The 19513-nt window shown below is 42.6% G+C and overlaps 1 protein-coding gene across 1 annotated transcript in view; it reads left to right on the top strand.

The window, feature by feature from the left end:
* RASAL2 (RAS protein activator like 2) overlaps positions 1 to 19219 on the top strand; it is a 359939-nt gene extending 340720 nt beyond the window's left edge. Inside the window, 4 exon segments of the mRNA XM_047703675.1 lie at positions 4686 to 4820; positions 6495 to 6697; positions 7921 to 8008; positions 13569 to 19219. Of these exon segments, the coding sequence (XP_047559631.1) occupies positions 4686 to 4820; positions 6495 to 6697; positions 7921 to 8008; positions 13569 to 13733 (591 nt within the window). The 3' untranslated portion in view covers positions 13734 to 19219.
* Positions 19220 to 19513: the final 294 nt, after the last annotated feature.

Here is a 19513-nt window from a genome sequence, read left to right as displayed (position 1 = left end):
ATTTGAAGAGGCTTTTAAAATAAAAAATTTAAATTTGGGGCACCTGGGTGGCTCAGTGGGTTAAAGCCTCTGCCTTTGGCTCAGGTCATGATCCCAGGGTCCTGGGATTGAGCCCCACATCGGGCTCTCTGCTCTGCAGGGAGCCTGCTTCCTCCTCTCTCTCTCTGCCTGCCTCTCTGCTTACTTGTGATCTCTGTCTGTCAAATAAATAAATAAAATCTTTAAAAAATAAAATAAAATAAAATAAAATAAAAAATTCAAATTTGACAGTCCTGTTAGAAGGATGCAGCTTTCACGTGGTGTGGGTCGAGCCCTCTCCTACCAGCCTCTTCAGGAACCCTCAGAGCTGACTTCCTTAGCCAGCCCTTTCTTTGGTATTGACAGCAGAAGGGCTCTTCATTATGAGAATTGGACTGTTTCAGACTTCGGAGAAGATGCAACCAACAAGCCTTATGTATATCTAGGAAATACTCGCAAGGAAGAGGAACTGGCCTGTTCTCCATTGTCCTCAGCATAGCCAGGCTATGACTGATGACAGGATCGGAGAAGCTGCTGTCTCAGCCCTTTTGCCCTAAAGCATTAGTATTTTTTCCAGAGAAACCCATACAGCTTTATCTCAAAGCAGAAATATCCCTCTTAGGAATTCCTACTGCTTTTCCTTCTGTCTTTTTTATCCTTCCTTTTCTTTAATGACCTACTGTTGAAAGCCAATGGGTATAAATACTCTTCTAAGGCTATAGCTAAGCAAAATGGGATTTGAAGCACTTGCCAACCTCTTTTCCCAATCTCTTTGACTATAAACTGGAGATAATAAATTTTGCTATCTATAATAATGCCTAAATAATAACTAATTAACTACTAACGATAAAAACTTGAGATAATGATTTTTTATTGATTATTATTATTAACATATAATGTATTATTTGCCCCAGGGGTACAGGTCTGTTTGCTATCTTCTCCAGCTTGTAAGGAGGTGGAACAATCATTAAAGAAAAGCCTTTGATGTACGTCCAAAGGACTAGAGGAAAAACACATAGTATCTTTCTCTTAGTAATATATTATACTTTAGTAATAAATTCTAAAGAGAACCAGAGTATTAATAAGTGAATAATATTTTATTGAGCATCTATTGTGCAATTACATTGCTACCATTCAAAAATAAACTGTATAGTATGGTGCCATGCATCAAGGATTGATGATCTAAATGGGAAATAAGATCAGCACATACAAAACCAATTTTTAAAAATATGGAAGAGGCAGTATATAGTTTTCTAAATAAAGAAACAACAACAAAAAAAACTCACCTCTAACTATTTTTTATTTGTTCAGTATTACTTTTCTGTTCTTTATGATGTTGTAAAGGTTTTACCATGAATACCAGGAATAGTTAATAATTTTTCAGCAGTTACTGGCCACCTACGATATGCCATGCAGAGTGCTTCGTTAAATTAGGAAGTGATGGAAAATCAGATTCAACCAATAAAATAGGAATAGACCCAAATGCCCAATTCCATCACACAATCTCTTAAAATTCATTGGACATTCTTAGCCCTTCTGAAGATAGGGTAGCTACCACCATCACCAGTGGAATGAACCAACTCTTGTTTTACAGCTTCTCACTAATAGTCAAAGCCTAGATTGTGCTAAGGAGTCATCATTGCTGTTTTAATATGCTTTTAGGGGCTGAGATCTCTCCTCAGTGTGTTCTTAGGAATATCTTTAGTGTGCAGTGCGTATTTAGGCACTCAGTAAATAGCTACCCCCTGACAAATCACTGGGAAAGAAAGTCCATTCACACAGCATCTTGTTAACTACATAAAGCAAAAAGCTATTGAATTAGCTGCCTTGAAGTAATAAATTCCAAACAGTAAAGTTGTTATTAGTTTTAGTACCTGCTTTATCTCAAACCTCTATTGAATAATACAAAATCCTGGTTTCACAGAAAAGCAGCTTTTCTGTGCCCAGGTGCAAAGATGATAAGATTATAAAATTTAAAAAGGGTTTGTCTCCTTTAAATATTGGCTTTCTATTAATTTTTTAAAACTCAGAACCACATTCTTTTGTCTTTCAGGTGTACATATATCAAATAAGAACCTAAAACTCTCGTAGAACTATTTTTCTCTGCCAATGCTGAATCAGTTTATTATGCTCTGCTTTTAGAACCCAGTAGGGGGAGAAGTGTGTGTGTCGGCGGGGGCAGGGCGGTGTGGGGGGGTGATGTGTAAAGTATCCTGCCGTTTATAAAATGCTTTTACATGCTGACTCATTTGTTTCTCATAATAACTTCTGATGTGGATAATTATTACCTTCCTTTATAGATGATACTCTATCCTATAGACCAGTGTTTATAAAGTTTGATACTCAAAATTATATACAAAAATAAAAAATAAAGTATATTCAAGATGCTTATTAATTAATCATGTAATTATTTTAACATGTATTAGAAAAATATATAACTATTAATATTAAAATATATTTATGAATATATAACATATATAACCTCAAACTCGTGATTGTACTGATGTTATTACTTAGCATAAGGACTCGGTAACAGGAAAAAGTTGTTTTAAAGATATAATAAATAATATATCAGTGATGATGTGGTTATGACAAAAATAATAAAGCAATACACAAATGAGTGAAGTATACAGCATACCTAGATACCAGAGTGGAGATGGAGGTAGACTTTTAAGAACTGAAGATCTTGACATTTAAGCCATGTCTACATGTTTCTTGACACAGTGGAGAAAAAGGAGGAACTTCTAGAAGTCCATTAACAATTGCTTAGATGTGCCTCGGGCATGATGCCACTTTTTATTGATACATATCTGTAATCTGCAAATCAGCCAAACCAGGTTCTGCTTCACACCCTTCTGTGACTTGTGTACGTGTATCTTGTAGGGTTTCTCCCAACCAGTACTTTTTATCTGGTCTTTCTAAATTGCAAAGTCATCAAAAAAAAAAAAAAAAAAAAAAAAAACCCTTCTTTTAAAATAGCTATCTATAGAGAGTTTAACTGGATTCTATTTCAGAATGACATAAAGATAATCTTAAAGTAGATAGCCCTGCATGGGGAAGAAAATTCCCTCCAATTATGAGATTACACAGTGTTGGTCCTCAAAATAGAAATCTACTTTAATTCTAAAAAGGCTAACTCAGGGATGCCTGGGAGTCTCAGTTAGTGAAGCATCTGCCTTCGGTCAGGTCATGATCCCAGGGTCCTGGGACCAAGCCCCACATCCCTTGTCCCTCAGGCTCTCTGCTCAGCAGGGAGTCTGCTTCTCCCTCTCCTTCTGCGTGCCTCTCCCTCTGCTTGCACACTCTCACTTGCATTTGGGCTCTCTCTCTCTGTCTAATAAATAAATAAATATCTTTTAAAATAAATAAATAGGCTAACTCACATACAATGCTGTATTCTGTCCTTCTTTCTCACCCTCCCATCCTCCCTCATTCTCTCTCTCTCACTCTCACAAGCACACCGGAGAAAAATAATTTGTTTTATATCTCTAGCATTATTTGTAGAGAAAGCTTGTTCTTGTTCAAGTTTGTTCGTGTTCTTGCTACTGAAAGCTTGTTCAGTAGCTTAATATAAATTGTAATATCCAATGCCAGTTTTCTAAACATAAATATGGTAACATGCAAGCTCTGTAGTTTCCAAAGGCCTGTCAATTACATTATCTTACTCAGTACTACAACTCTCTATGAGATACCGGGATAGGTCATGTCATTTTGGGGGTGATATTCCTAATCAGCAGATTAAGAAAAGAGTATTGAAGAGATTAAGGGACAGTTTAAGTGGCAGACCTTTTTTTTTTTTTTTTAAAGATTTTACTTATTTGAGAGAGAGAGCATGAGTGGTGGGGAGGAGCAGAGGGAGAAGAGACTCCCCACTGAGCAGAGAGCCCAATGTGGGGCTCTATGCCAGGACCCAGAAATCATGACCTGAGCTAAAGTCAGATGCTCAACCAATTGAGCCACCCAGGCACCCAGGGTTGCCACCTAAAGCCAGAATTTCTATCACTCTGTATGTCAGTATTGGAAAAGGACAATTTATCTAGCTATCCTAACTGGATGGAAATATCCCTTAAACTAATCCAATATCTATTGTTTTGATCCTGTATTCATCAAGAAACTGTGTGGTCTAAGGTATAGACTTCTGAGTGGTCTTCATCCATCAAGAAGTCAGCACTCTGTAAAAATGAGCAATACCTCTTATTTTTCTCTTTGTCTAAATGATTAATGTGAAAATTACGGACTTGGCTTTCTGATGAATAAATGGGTATCTTGTGGGTTTGTTTAGCATTAATCAGTTTGTTGGTTCCCGATCATCTCTGGGTTACACAGCCATTTCCTCAGCTGAGCAGTCAGCCATCAAGTCAGGCCTTTACTCCCGTTCTTACCATCATTGAAATTTCATTGGTAATTGGACCATTGGACTAATGAACGATTTTAAGGCCTTGGCTTTCTTTTTCTGGAAGTAGTGCATAGGCTTTTCTCTTCAGAATAGTGTGTTCTTATACAAAGAGATATTCTCATTCCTCACCCCCAGCCCTGTCTTTAATAAAATATTGCTTAGAACTGAGAATATTTATTAGATCACAGTTTTGTCCTTCAAGAATAGCTCCATTTGCAAAACCGAGCTAGTGAGCTGTTTGGGGAGATGCTAATATGTGTTTCTGATGCAGGTACAGTCACCTGTGGACTCTGCCACAATGTCCCCAGTAGAGAGGACAGCAGCCTGGGTGCTGAACAATGGGCAGTATGAAGAGGATGTGGAAGAGACTGAGCAAAATCAAGACGAATCCAAGCATGCTGAGAAGGTAGAACTAGCCTGCCTTCGTTAGCTTCCTGCCCCCACAGTGATAGGCCACCAGAAGGGTTGTCTAGCCAACAGCGTGATCTCTTTCCCTCCCCAGTTTCAACTCCATCTCTTATGTTATCCAGTACATACACATCTGTATATAACAAGTCAGTAGTGTCTCTGTGTGAAAATACACAGAAAATGCCTGTCAGGCTGGGGTGGGAGGATTAATTTTCTTTTCATGTAGGTTACCTTGAGTTGGAGACATTCTGCTATTCATTTCTATTGAGGGGGAGTATTTAGTGTTTCTATAAACTGATGGTTAGTCTTACGACCAAGGCCAGAATTATCCTTGGACTAGACTTCCTTTCCAGATCTTGTTTAATGATTTTGTCTTTTTTTTTTTTTTTTTTTTGGCCTTTTCCCTTCACTGGATAAAGAACGTCTAGCTCTTTGTTGACTTTTAAACAGATATTATATATATATATATATATATATATATATATATATATATCTGTTTGTTATGGAGAAAAAGGATTATCAAATAAGGGGCTTGACATCATGTATGGCATTCTCTCATTTAATTAACAACCACACAGCTGGTCCTGCTAACTTATCAGCATGATTCTAAAATATGCTTACTGATGCGGTCTGCCTTTTCAATGGTCATGAAAATCGTCATCTTTGACCTTCTGGATAGAGAATGTAGTTTAGGATCATAATGTTGGGTAAGCAGAAGCTAACTGCCTGATTGTCAATTAAATGGGATATTCTGTGAAAATAGTTTACATTTTACAAAGCACCGTACAGGTTTATCATTAATTACTCATTAATTTAAATAGATCATATACAAGAAAGCTTATGCTTCTCACCTCACCTAGAAATGTGACATTCCAATGTACTCACACCCCAGCTATTGCACTGTCAATACAAGAAAGGACCAGGACTCTAGAAAGCTTTAGTGAGGATTTATTATATAAAGCTTTAGTGAGAAAACAGACATACGTGTTCCAGCCAACAGTACCAAATTGAGCCAATGAACCACATCATGAAAAGGGGCCAAGAGGCGGTATTCATGAGCCCTGGAGAATATGTGGGCCTTTTGCTTAGTGCTTGTGACCTGAATATTTTACACTTGTATAGTTGGGGAGAACACAGCAATAGCTTACTTTGCCATCAGATTCTGTCTATTGATTTAGTAGCATAACATTATAGAAGTGTTGCTTGTTCTCTAAAGGGCTGATTCTAGTAGAATGAAGGAATGAGAGTCTGATGAGCCAGGATGTGTCAGAGGTCCTCCAGTACAGGTGATGACACAGTAATCTTTTCCCTGGTAGACAACTGGCTTTTGGCTTTCTTTAAGTGATTTGACAAGCTTCTGAGTACTTGATCTTTTTTTTTTCCCCTGCCCACATTTGATACAGATTGGATATAGTTTGTAGCAACTGGTAGTTAATTTGGAAAGAGATAAATAAATATATAGATTGAATGCCAGTTCAGATTAAAAATGTGATTTTAGGGGGAGGGAGGACAGAGCTCCTTTACCATTTATGGTTTCTGGTCATTTTTAAAAATATTAGCAGCACATGGAATGGCCGCTCAGACAGAATCCAACCACCTCTATTTCGAAAACCACCATAACTCCAGCGCCCCCCTCCCGCTCCTTGTTTTTGATGCCTCTCTTCTGCTCCAGTATGAGCAGGAAATTACGAAGCTGAAGGAGCGCCTGCGAGTGTCCAGCCGGCGGCTGGAGGAGTATGAACGCCGCTTGCTGGTGCAGGAGCAGCAGATGCAGAAGCTGCTCCTGGAGTACAAGGCCAGGCTGGAGGACAGCGAGGAGCGCCTGCGCAGGCAACAAGAGGAGAAGGACAGCCAGATGAAGAGCATCATCAGCAGGTCAGACCGCCCGCCAGTTGGGGGTGTGGGCCAGCTTGGGGCACAGGGAGATCGGAGGCTGAACCCGAGAATCCTGAAGTCGCGGCAGCCGAAGCCGCTTCAGTTCTGCATATGCTCTGTGGGACTCCCTACGGATGTGATGCGGGACCATATCGCTTAACGTTTTCCAGATATGAGACTTACCAGCCTTCTTTTGAAGACCCAAGTAGTCTTCCATCATAATAATTAGAAAAAATGGAAACGTAGCAACTCACTTGCAAGGTCTTAGTATTTAACGTCCAGGGGTCACTTAGGTCTTTGTGAGTCTAGAGACGTAGAAGGGCAGCATCACTGGATATCTTTAGGGCCAGAGAACTAAGAGACAGAGAGTGCCAAGATGTCCCGAGAGTCTGCTGGAGGGCTCAGTTGTTCCAGACACTTAAACAGCACCCACCATGGGCCAGGCACTTTGTTAAGGACTTCACAATTGGTTTGATCTGTTAATGAAGATGTGTTTAATGCCAACCTCTGAGGCAGGCATTGTTCCTATTTTACAAATAAAGAAACGGGCTCCAAATCCATGAAGTCACCTGCCCGAGGTCACTGAGTGGGGCAGCCAGGACTTGAAGCCAGAAAGTCAGGCTCCAGAGCCCAGGCTCATAACCACTGTGCTTCCCTCTTGTCAAATGCTACTGAGGGGTCAAGCAAAATGAAGACAGAAAAAGTTTGTTGTTTCAGAAACATGGAGGGAATTAGCAGTCTTTGAGCTGTTTCATGGAGTCGAAAGTCCATGGGTTAAGATGCAGGTGGTGCCTGAGAGAGAAAGTAGGCCGACTAAGCGTAGCACACTCTGAGAAACTTAGCTGTGCAAGGAGAGAAGGGACAGCTTGTCACCAGGGAACTTGAGAGTAAGAAGGGGTTGTTTGTTTGCTTCTGGTTGATTTGATAGTTTGTGATGAAATAAACTCTGCCCTGGAGGGGGAAGGATCTGACAGAGGAGAGGGAGGAAGTGATTTTGGGGACCCTGACCCAGAGGAGATGAAAATGCGTGGGATCCGGTCACTGGCCAAGAGGTCAGCCTTGGATGTCTCCTTTCAAGGTGGGAGAGAAGAAAGTAAGCATGATTACGGACCTCTCGTTGGAGAGGAGTGGCAATCTGAACTCTGCTGAGTTTGGGTATCTTGTCCCCTATGTCAGCTGGCTCTCTTTGACGTTCTCGATGTCTCCTTGCTGCCACGTTCTAGGCTGATGGCTGTGGAAGAGGAACTGAAGAAGGATCACGCTGAGATGCAAGCAGTTATTGATGCAAAGCAAAAAATAATTGATGCACAGGTGAGCAGGCCTTGAATCTAGTAGGAAGCACTTGTTTGTAATGACTGTTAAATTTCCCGACTTCCAGCCCTTTCGAAATGCCAAGGCATGTACTGCAAAAATGGGTCATTGGAAAGTTCTCAGCATTACCTTTTGAAGATTAAAAGAGTTTCTATGTGACCTGCATTACTTTTCCTTTCTTTGACTGGTGACAAGTCTGTTAACCCAGCAAAGTATTAGCGTGCTTAGGGCAGTTGCTTGACAAATCTTAACCTACTGCATGATGGGGTTTCCTTCTTTCCTCATGGAAAGGAGGGTGTTCTCTAAGGGGGTGACTGTGAGAAGCACACCGCATGTGTCTGGCTTGTGACCTCCACTGACCGTCGCTTGGCTGTGATGTTCACGGTCTTGTTAGTCACGTCCACTGTGCCATCGACCTCGAGCCCCACATACGAGTGGAACTGGAGGGGAAAGACAGGGCTGTGGCAGGTACCTTTCCTTGCAATTCTTCTGGTGCAGGGTTTGGCAGTGATGCTTGGGACTTGCTTGGCTGCCCTCCTTTGTCGGCGCTGTGCTTAGAGAGCCTCTCAGTCTTGATGAAATCAGAACCTGGGCCTCTGCTCACTCTAGCTTATACCCACAGCACAATTATATTATACCCACACCACTCACTCTAGCTTATACCCACAGCACAATTATATTATACCCACACCACTCACTCTAGCTTATACCCACAATGGCGCAATGACTGCCGAGAGCACCTCACAGGGCACGTCAGTGATGCGAGCCAAATCCAGGAGGCAGGAAACATTGCTGATTTGGTTTCATTTTATCATTGCTAAATATGGTTGTATTGCTTAGAGTAAAACAAAGAACAAAAGACAGGTGCGGTTTTGATAGTGGCTGCTCTAGCCTCCGAATATATCCCCTTCCTGGAGACAGCCAACCCTCATGGGTTTGCATGTGTCACCCTCAAGACCTTATCATATCCCCAAGCTATGGAATAAAAATGGGAGCAAGGACTTTATGTTCTACTCTCTTCTCTGCATAGGGGACCATCCATGTCGGAGCCCCCGGGACTATTAAGCATGCACTTAACACCTGCGGTCTGGTTTCCTGACAGGGTTTAATGGGGGATGGGATTTATCTTTCAAAGGAGTTAGGAGGGAAGCTGAAGGCAGAACCATGGAAGGAGGCTTCCTGGGTCCCATGTTCCACAGACACCCCCAGCCTGTAGGCCAGTGTGAGCTGTGACGCTCTCATCAGCATAGCTCCTAGAATACTTGGGACTCTGTAGTTTCTGGATATTTGGATCTCATAAGAATCAGAAGAAAGGTTTGCTGTAATTATCCGACTTGGTCCTTGTTTTAAACCTTTCTGGGTGTCCCCAAGGTGGGTGAGGGAGAGTTGGTAGAGACAAGGCCATCCTGCCATACATACTATAAAAATTCATCCCACAGTCTTCAGAGAAACAACCTGGATACAGAAAGCAATTAAGTCAGAAAAACCAATGTTAGTAAGTTTTCACTTCTGGATTTTCAGTGTGACAAAATAATACAGAGAGAGTCCTCTTGATAATCACACCAGGAGAGATTTTTGGTTCTGATGAGATAAAACAGACCATTTTCATAATTCCAGCTGGTCGAGAACTATGCCCATCTTAAGCAGAGGAAGCTTGGGTGTGTCACAGTCGTGGCTCTGTGCACAGAGCATTTCCCTCTTCCGACTGCCTGACAGCACATCCTCATGAGCTTCTGACAATTTCTACCCACTCCCGTCCCCTGTCTTGACATCGGGAGCAAGATGACTGGGTGCGAAACAGGATTTGGGCTTGGACAGTGAACACAAGAAGGGAGTAGGATCGATCAGGCCTCAAAAGCTCTGGAAAGTAAGGACTTTCTCTCAGTAAACCAGGAGGTCGTTGTTGTTCAGGGACGGGTGAACTGTGATCCTCAGAGCATCAGTCAGCGTCCACTTGTGGTCTGGCTAAACTAGATATTTTGGGTCCATACCTCAAGGCAGTGGTTTTCAAATGCTTTGATTACATGGACTATTTTGGTCAAACCAATGGGACCTTCCGTAGATGACATTCCAACTGCTCGGACTGAGCACCACCAGCAAGGACCACTTTTAGCTCATGGATGAAAGCCCACCGAGGTTGGCTAAATATAGTAAATCACTTTGTCAAACACAGGCATTACTGTGCAGTAAGCCCACCGTGAAGAATACTTGGGAGAATTCACTGGACCACATTTTGAAAAACAGGGTCCCGTATATAGCACAGATCATAAACACTAAAACAAATTAAAAAAAAAATAATAACCTCCAATTCTGGCTGTTGTCTTACTGATACATTAAAGTCTTATTATAGCAGAAGACTTCGAACATCTTTGGGCAACTTTTGTAATGAATGACCTTCTATATCAGACCCTCTCCTCTGTCGGGATAAATCTTACATCACGAGTGTCTGATGGAGCAGAGCAGCCCTTTGGCATCATTTACTAGAACGCACCATGTTTGGGGTGAAGCCTTCCCAGGGAGGTAGCCCATACTTTTAGGTCCCCGCCATCTTCCTTGGTGCCACTGGTAGTGGAAAATATTTCTGAAGTGAATACGGTTGCTTATATTCGAGCTGAGCCCAGCATTTCCCAAAGCACTAAAGGCCTGGTGCTCAGTGTACTGATTTTCATCTTCAGCAGCACCCCTGCTCCCCTCTGGGCAAGGCTTGTCACTGAGGCCAGCCCGTTCTTCTCCTGGAGTTTATGTCGTGAGGCCTGGGCCAGCCGCCTTCTAACTGGCCCTGCAGGGAGGTGAGCGTTCCACTGGCCAGGACAGAACCAGCTGTCTTAGACCTTGTAGACCACGGGGATCCTGTTGATGGAAGTAAGGGGACCATTTCTGAAGCATCAGACCAGGGACTGTGCCACTTTCACCCCCCAGGATCCCTCCATGTGACTCAGATGGAGAACAGAGAAGGGCTTCCTCCTCTGAGAAGCAAGCAGCTGCCTAGTTACTGTTGCAAGTGACATCTCCGCTGTGTTAAATTACAGGTCATAAATGGAGATGAGATTATTCAAACAGGCAAGTAAACCCGGTCCGTTCTCTAGCTGAGCAGTTCCCAGCCCTGGCCCAGGACACTGGCCTCCTACCCATTCCAGCTCCTGCACTCCCCACACACTGGAAATCCCTTTGGATGGGGATTGCTTTGCCTTCCAACCCAGGCGGAATCAAAATGTCAGAGCATCTTCTGCCAACTAACTTGACTTACAAAAGTCCCTGTTTGATTATTTTTCTTTCACTTTTTATTTTATTTTGAGACGTTGGCAGTGGGGGGAATTACAAAAGGGGATTTGTCCACTTGGAAACTTCTGGCTGTTCAGCCGGGGGTTATTTGGCTTCAGCTGGAACTCTCATAGGAAATAAATGATTGCAATCATTCTTTGCCTCTTTTTTTGACCCTTTAAGAATCAAATAATTTTTTACGAATGCCTTAAAAATTAAAAAATTTGGGGGGGTAAACCTGAAGAATCCTACTTTCCTTCATATTGGGGCCTTATAATTTATCCTAATCCTGAAATTTCTTTTTAAATCATTTCAGGATATTACCAGTTATTCTGTTCAGAGGCCATTCTTTTTCTTTTTTCTTTTTTTTTTTTTTAAGATTTTATTTATTTCACAGAGAGATCACAAGTAGACCGGGAGGCAGGCATAAGAGGAGGGGGAAGCAGGCCCCCTGCTGAGCAGAGAGCCTGATGCAGGGCTCAGTCCCAGAACCCTGAGATAATGACCTGAGCCGAAGGCAGAGGCTTAACCCACTGAGCCACCCAGGCGCCCCCAGAGGCCATTTTTAACCAGAAGGGGAAATGTTGTATTTGGCCCCCCATGTCTTGTTTCCTGGTAACCACTGGCCAGTCCTTACCTACTTGCTTTTTAAAGATCTAGACTTGTTATCCCAATAAACTCCATTAGCTATGATTTTTTTGAATTACATTTTTTAAGTCTCCAGATCTTTCATTGAGTTTTGCTACCCTGGTAACATGAGCTACCCTCCCAAAATAAAAAGCATTTTATACTAGATGAATGCTTACCTAATAATGCTGACTATGTATCTTACTACTTAAGACCTCCATCAGAGTAAGGAGGACATTTTTTTAATGCTAGGAATGGGGTTTTTTTTTTCATACTTTTGAAACCCCTAGCCCTGCTGCCCTGCCCCACCCCCAGAGTAGGAGATTAAAGGGGAGCATTACTTGATGCTATTATCCATATGCTTTTGCCTCCAGCATTCCCCAGGGCAGTGGAGGGCAGTGGTCCTCCCTCCTGGCAGCTCAGTGCTGGGAGCACCCCGGCATGGCCCTTGGGGAGCTGCTGCCCACTAGCAAGGAGCAGCATCCAACCCTTAGCCCTTCCTGTCCTCTCTGCACCTTGCCGTGACCCACCTTACCACAGTTTTCCTGGAGTAAAGTCAGACACTCCAGGGGAGGAAAACTCCTCTTGGCTTTGGGGGTTGTTCCTCGAGTTTTTTCTTGTTAATTTCATGGACCCTTCTCACCATAAGCCTCTTTTCTGAAAAGTGACAGCTTTATGTTGGATAGGTTCTGGAATGATCTCCCTACCTGCTGAAACTAAGATTAGGGTTTCTCTCCTAATCTTTGCGAGACTGATAATATTTTGATGGGATGATTTTTTTTTCTTATACTTAGATGAGCCTACTTTCCTTTAGATTGCCATATTTTGGTTGGGGGGTTGGCCCTTTTTCCTCTTGGGGTTTTTTTTTCGTGCATGTGTATTCAACGTTTGGTTCCAAAAATTGGTCCTAAAGCATTTTTTCCCCCCAGAGACTCAAAAGTAAAATGAAAGCAATCTCCTTATTGGGTAGCTTTCCTGGAGTAACTCTGAGCTGGAATGAGTCGAGGAGCTTGTGTTCTCTGTTTGTTTCCATGTGTTATGTTCATGGCGCCCCCCTTCGGCCACATCTCCCTTCCCATATTCAAATGACCCCTTGGTCTGAGCTTCTGGCTGCTTTTCCCCTCTTGCTGTTGCGTCCTCACTTTGTTGGTGACTAGAAACTGCCACCATGTATTGTTGTAATTTGAGCACAGTGTGAATTCTCTTCAAATGTGACTGATGGGCCCTCTTGAGGGGCCAAGAACCCATAGAGCACATGCACTTCTCCTCTGTGAAATGAAACCTCTGGTGCTTCTTTCTTTGCCACCTAATGTCTATGTTTTAATTTTGACCCAAAGCACTTAATCCCATAAGGCAGCTTGACACCCCTGTTGCACAGTCAGAAGTAATACCTGGTGTCTCGTTCACATCATCCTCGCGTCGCAAGGGGTTATCAACAACCAGTCCTGCTGTGCTGCAAGGAGAAAAGAGAGAGAAAAGAAACACAGACCCACTGGGCTCAGGGAAGCCGAACCTGAGTAGGGTGCAGAAAGAGGCAGAGACGTTCCATTTGTCTGGGAAGCATCATGTGTACCGCTGTTTGGTAGAAAGCACTAGAACAGTCCTTTAGCAGAGCATTACCATGGGGTTTCCTGCACGTGGCTCGAATAAAGCCCCGATTGGTGTGTTGCAGGAAAAGCGGATCGTGTCGCTGGATTCGGCCAACACCCGACTGATGAGCGCGCTGACGCAGGTGAAGGAGCGCTACAGCATGCAGGTCCGCAATGGCCTCTCCCCCACCAACCCCACCAAGCTTTCCATCACGGAGAATGGTGAATTCAAAAACAGCAGCTGCTGACAGCCTTGGTGAACACACAGACTGTGGGAGGAGACAGAAGGAAATGTCCCCACTCTCCTGGCCCCAGCCCTCTCCCCAACCCCCCAGGTTTACAGAATGTTGCTACTTCTGAACAGTAGAGTGGCGAGACACTCTCGAATGAAGAAAGGAACCTTGTCTTTCAGGGCATAAGGCTGAGACTTCCAAGGTCGATGCTTTTCCCCCATGTCTCTATGTACATAGGGAACTTAGTTCTGGGCCATGTACAGAAAATACCACTGTAATATACCAAAAGGAAGTGAATAATGTAGAATACCTTTTTAATTATTACTATTTTTATTATTGTTTTCCTCTTGTTGAAAGCACTGCGGTTGTTAGAGGAGGAAAAAGTAGGAACGAGGTGTGAGTGAGCGATGAGCCCGCGGGCTCGGTAGGTAGAGACCGAGGGTCTGTCGGATAGAAGCACGTGGAGTGCAATAGGACATCGTGAGAATGAATTGTTCAGGGATTCATCTGCCGGTCTAAAACCCCACTCTGGCCCCCTTGTCCTGTAAGAGAACGTACAAATACCAAGAACCAACCAAAACAATTGATCCCACTGATCAACCAAGACTGGTTCTGGATGGACAGCTAATCCGATTTGGGGATACACTGTTTCAGAAGACACAGATAAGAGCTGTTGCATCAAAACTGGACTTTAGGAGTGATTTCCATCGAACTCCTGTTCATGTCTATTTCCTTCTGTCTACAGCAGATGGGAATTTTCCATTTTAGATAGGGGGCTTTTTTTAACCCCAGTTGTAATAAAGGGTGTTCTTTTTCCTCTTTAGAGTTTACAGAACTATAAATATTTGTGTCTCTGCATACCATCTTCATCTTCACACACCCACTGCCCTTTCCTCCCCCATAGCGGGAGCAGTCTTCACCAACAGGGTTCACTCTCCCCTGGAGAGGTTGTTCAAATATGCTGTCCATAAGCCATCCAGAATAAACACCCTTTCTTCCACACAGAAAAGGGCTAACCCTACCATAGCAGGAATCTCTGAATATTTCCTATTTAAAAAAACAAACAAACAAACAAAAAAAAAAAACTTTTCTATTTGTAACTTACAATTTTGTTTGGGATAAAGATTTTATCCACTGTACTAGCAAATCTCTGGGCAGGGTAATTTTAACTCAATCTTTAGCTTTGAAATGGCTTCTTCTAATTCCCTCACTAAAATTTGGAAAGGAAATCCGGATCCAAAGTATGGCTCTCTTAAAAGTCATGATTCCGTGTATAAACAAAGAAAACTAAAAGTGCAAGGACCATGCGTTTCAGTTGTTACTCCTATGCTCTTCGTAGATTTGGCAATAATTACTCTGTTTCACCAACTGTCATCCTTGGCTTTATTGTAGGATAGAAACAGTCATGGAAGCTAGTTTACTACCTTTTTTCCAGAGGTGTGAAGTGTCATCTTGAATGCAAACCTGATTATCAGAAGTATGGAATGTTACGTGTTAAAACAGACATTATATATACAAATATATATACATATATACACACACATATGTACATATAACTGCACAGATAGGACAAGTTCATGCTTTCTCTGCTGTCAGATATAATGTTAAAAGGGCTTTGAATCTCTTTAAGCAAGATCTAAGCAGTTCTTTATCCTGAAAAAGCAACAACGTATCTCAAAAAAGTTAAGGATGTTTATTTTAAATTATAAACTTTAAGGAAATTAAAAAAAAAAAAAAGGAAAAGGAAAGGAGAGAGGGGGAAAACAAAAACAAAGACCCAAGGGAGCCCTATGCACAGAGTGAGTGTTTCTACATAAGACATTTCTCACGGTGCCCCGGGCTGGTGCTCGGACCTCCTGAGCCCTGGCCTCTCCCAGGTGGATCTCTGTGTTGGACCTTGCATCTCAGCAACCTCCCAAAGCCCCCCGCCCCACAACCTTTTAAAACATTTCCCTTCCTAGTCTCGTTTCTGCCGGTCAGAGCTGTCAATCGGGCTGCTCATCCAGCTTATTTGATCTACAGTTTTCATGCCCTCAGATTTTGGCACTTGGTTAATTTCTTGACCCCCTGGTAGTTGTTTTACAAATTCTTGACTCCTCCCTCAAAGTTCAGGGTGCACTGTGGTCAAAACTCCTTCCTTGAATAGGAAACCCATCTTACTAATTCTGAAGGTGTGCCCTGTGTTGGCTGGGGGGTGTGAACACAGGTGTCCTCATTTAAAGCTATTCTCCGCTCCAGTCACGTTTAATCCGCTCTCTGTAAATCCTTCCATCGGGTCGCAGAAAGCCTGGTCAAAGAGGTGTCAATCTCGGTTGGCCTTAAGTCTGTAACTTGGGTGATGTCTTGCATTGAAGTTTGGAAGCTCGAAGTGTTGGTTATGGATTACAGAAGGCAGATAAGCTTACCTGTATTGGGGGTTGGGGGAGACACACAAAAACAAATGTGCTTGTGATGGCTGGATGGCTGCCTAGATCTTGTTGGCATTGATCTTGTTGGCATCTGAGCCCCTCAGATGCAGCCCTCTCTTACCAGGTTGTCTTGAATGAAAAGAGTAAAAAAAAAAAAAAAAGAAATCAAATTAGAAGTCAGCTAGAAGTTCAGATCTGTTGCCAGATGTTACGTTTTAGATTATCCTTTGAGCCTGTTCCTATCCAAACATTTTTCTGAGAATTTCTTGAGAGAAGCTGCCATCTGTAGAACTTACTCTGAAAGATTTTTAAGTCTGGAAGACTGCAGCAAACAGCTGACAGTTTTTATGGAGTTAATTGCTTAATTGGCTTTGCTTCAGCCCAAAGAACTACATCCGGATGTTCTGCGGGGAGGAGGGCACAGTCGAGGAGAGGCAGGCGGGTTGAGATCGCCGTGGCCGCGATCCTCCTCCAGGCACACATCACGATGTGGGCTGCAGCCTGGACCGCAGTCCAGTGGCATCTGGGGTTCAGGCGAAGTGTTTGAGAAGTGCTTGTCTAAGCTGACCACCAGACTTGGCTGTTGACAAGCACAGTGTGAGTAGGATTTAGGAGTTCAGGAAAGCCCTTTTTGTACTCCCTTTTTATATCACTGGAGCAACAGGCTTTCTGAGCCGGAGCAGCAGAAAGAGTGACATTTCCACCAGGTCCTGATGTTCCCCAGGTCTCTGCAACAAAAGCCGAGACACGGGAGTTGACATCTAGGTAACTAGAACAGACACCTGAGCGCCCACCATGCCCCAGGCACACTCACCGAGGTGCCATCGGAGTCCAGGGCAGCCCATTTGTGAGGAGAATGTGGTAAAATGAGCTCATCGTTTTAAAATGAGCTGTCGTCGCTGTTTCTTGTCTTCACTGGGTATCAAGTTGGTCACAAGTTGCTCTCTCTGGTCTGCTGCCACCTGTCCCTGTGATGGTGTTGGACAGTGAAAGAGCAGGAGTTTCTGCCTCTGACTGCTGTATGACCTTGAGAATTTGCTGGACTTAAAGTTTTCCAGATCTTGGTCGACCTCAGCCTTTGTTCACAGAGCTGTGGTTCTTTCGGCCCCTGACTCTCACACTGTCCTGAGAGGTACCCCAGGGGCAGAGCAGGTTCTTATCGGACGTCCCAGGGCAAGACTGTGATCATGGAGTGAGTTTGCATTCGTATTTGCTTTGCCTTGCACCTGGGTTGTGTGCTGGTTAGCTCCAGTTCGGAGTTCCTGAGAAAGCTGAACTTGGGGAAGGAACCTTCTCCGGGATTACCTAAGTCCCACGTGACCTGGAGCCGAGGCTGGTCACCAGACTAGACTTTTCACTGGGCCACAGCCTCAGTTTATTGTCAGCTGTACCCATAGGGGCCACCTTCTCCTACAGATTGTGGAACCAAAAAGGCCTTCTCCATTCCCCTTCTCAAGTCACGTGTGAAATCACCTGCTTGCCCCAGCAGTCAGTAGTTGTCTTCCCACCCATTACCTGAGGGCCAAGAATTTGGGATACTTTGTTTTTATCAATGTGTCAACTGGAAGACCTATTTTACTAGTCTATTAAAGGCAAGATATGTTGGGGTGTTGAATTTTTAAATAGAATCTCTTTCCATGTTCAAGTGATTATTATTAGTTCTAGAAGCATTCTCTTGTTGTCATGACCCAGTTATGAATTCTCTTGAGTTTAGAAAGGACAAAATTGATGAAATTTGCATGAGACGGAATAAATATCTTATGAGGAGTGAAAGAACGTGAGGAAGATCCATGATCCAAAAGGGGACTGAGGGATGGCAGCCTTCTCAGTAGCCCAAACGTTCGAGGAAACAGGATTTATATATCCTTTGCCTGATCTTAAAATACACAGATGAGTGGAAAGGCAACATGCACAGCCACACAAAACACATAATTCCTAGGGCTTCCTTTTTCTGAATGTTAGTCCATCTTACAGAACAGCAATCCCCAGACTTTCTTGAGCTTTTAGGTTTTGTGCTCTCATTTGTTAGATGTTATGACTGTGGTTCATTCCTCTTTAAAATGTACCATATGTGTTATATGTATATATGTTAAAGTGACTTGAAATTGATTTGGTCTGACATTGTCTCAAGATTCCTAGCTATCGTCATTGATACCATGCGGGTCATAGAGAGAAAGCTGAATATCACTGATCTGAGAGCAGGTTCCAGAAAGAAGGAGCTTTGGTTCCTGGTCAGTTGATCCTCAGGTGTTTGAGAAACCAAGCCTGCAGGACGATGGCGAAGACAGTGAGCCACTCCAGCAGAGCAAAGGGGTTGTTCTGCCCCTGTCTCAGCCTACATTCGCATTTCCTACTGCTTTCTTCTTTTTCATTCAAATGCCCTCATGTTCTACTAGGAAATGTTTTCATTTGGGACCTAAAACCAGATCTATCTGTATTTGTAGAAAGATTTCCACAGAAGCGATGTTTTAGGGGCCTCCAACATCCGTGGGAGGGTTTCAAATGTTCATGTATAAATATCATATTTATGTCATTTCTAAACTCAGTTCCCAGTTCGCCAAAAGGTTAAAATATTATTGACTCAATGACCACTATCCTGCAGAAAAGTGGAAATAAATAGTAAAGGTTAAATTTTGACTGGTGCTTAGATATTTCCTAGTAACATTAGAATTAACCCAAGCAGACAGCAGCACACTAACCCGAGTCACACTTGTGAGGAATTTACCTTCTAAATTTGATTCTGTTTTTCATCTCCAGGGCCTTAATAAGAATGTGTTAGTGCACATGACTATTTTACAATGATAACTCTAAATAATTTATTTTTTATTTCAAGAAAGAGAAATACACCTTAGAAAAACAAAACCCAAGATTTTATTTTATTTTTAAAGCCATATTTTTGTGCTGGTAGCACTTAGATTGTTCCATACGTGAGATCCCTATCTACATTTCATTACCTGGGTTTGTCCTAAAGAAGATTTATTTTTGTTCTGTGAATAATTTTTGATGGTTCTTGTACATGTACAGATATAGATACGTTTGAGGTCTTTTATTGATATTCCTACAAAGAATACAAATAAACTTTAACTTTAAACATTTCAGACTAAAGTTGCTACTATATTTCACATAATTACCACCTTACTTTTAGCCTGTATCTGGGTGAGTAGAACACTTGGGAAAAAACCAGAAAGGAAATGTATGCAGGAACGTTCTTCTGAGGTCATGTATTTTTTTTTTCTTAAGTTATAGTTTAACATTAAGAACAATGTGTCACAGAATTTCCCAACTGACAAGTAAAAAATATTTACACATAGTAGGACAAATAGCTTGCATTAATAATGTTGTATTGTGATGAGGCCCACAGAGAGCTCCTCATTCTGGAGAACTTAA

This window comes from Lutra lutra, chromosome 15, assembly GCF_902655055.1.
Source record: "Lutra lutra chromosome 15, mLutLut1.2, whole genome shotgun sequence".
In the NCBI taxonomy this organism is placed as follows: domain Eukaryota; kingdom Metazoa; phylum Chordata; class Mammalia; order Carnivora; family Mustelidae; genus Lutra; species Lutra lutra.
Note: the sequence above shows the minus strand (reverse complement) of the source record. Positions and strands in the feature narration are given on the sequence as shown.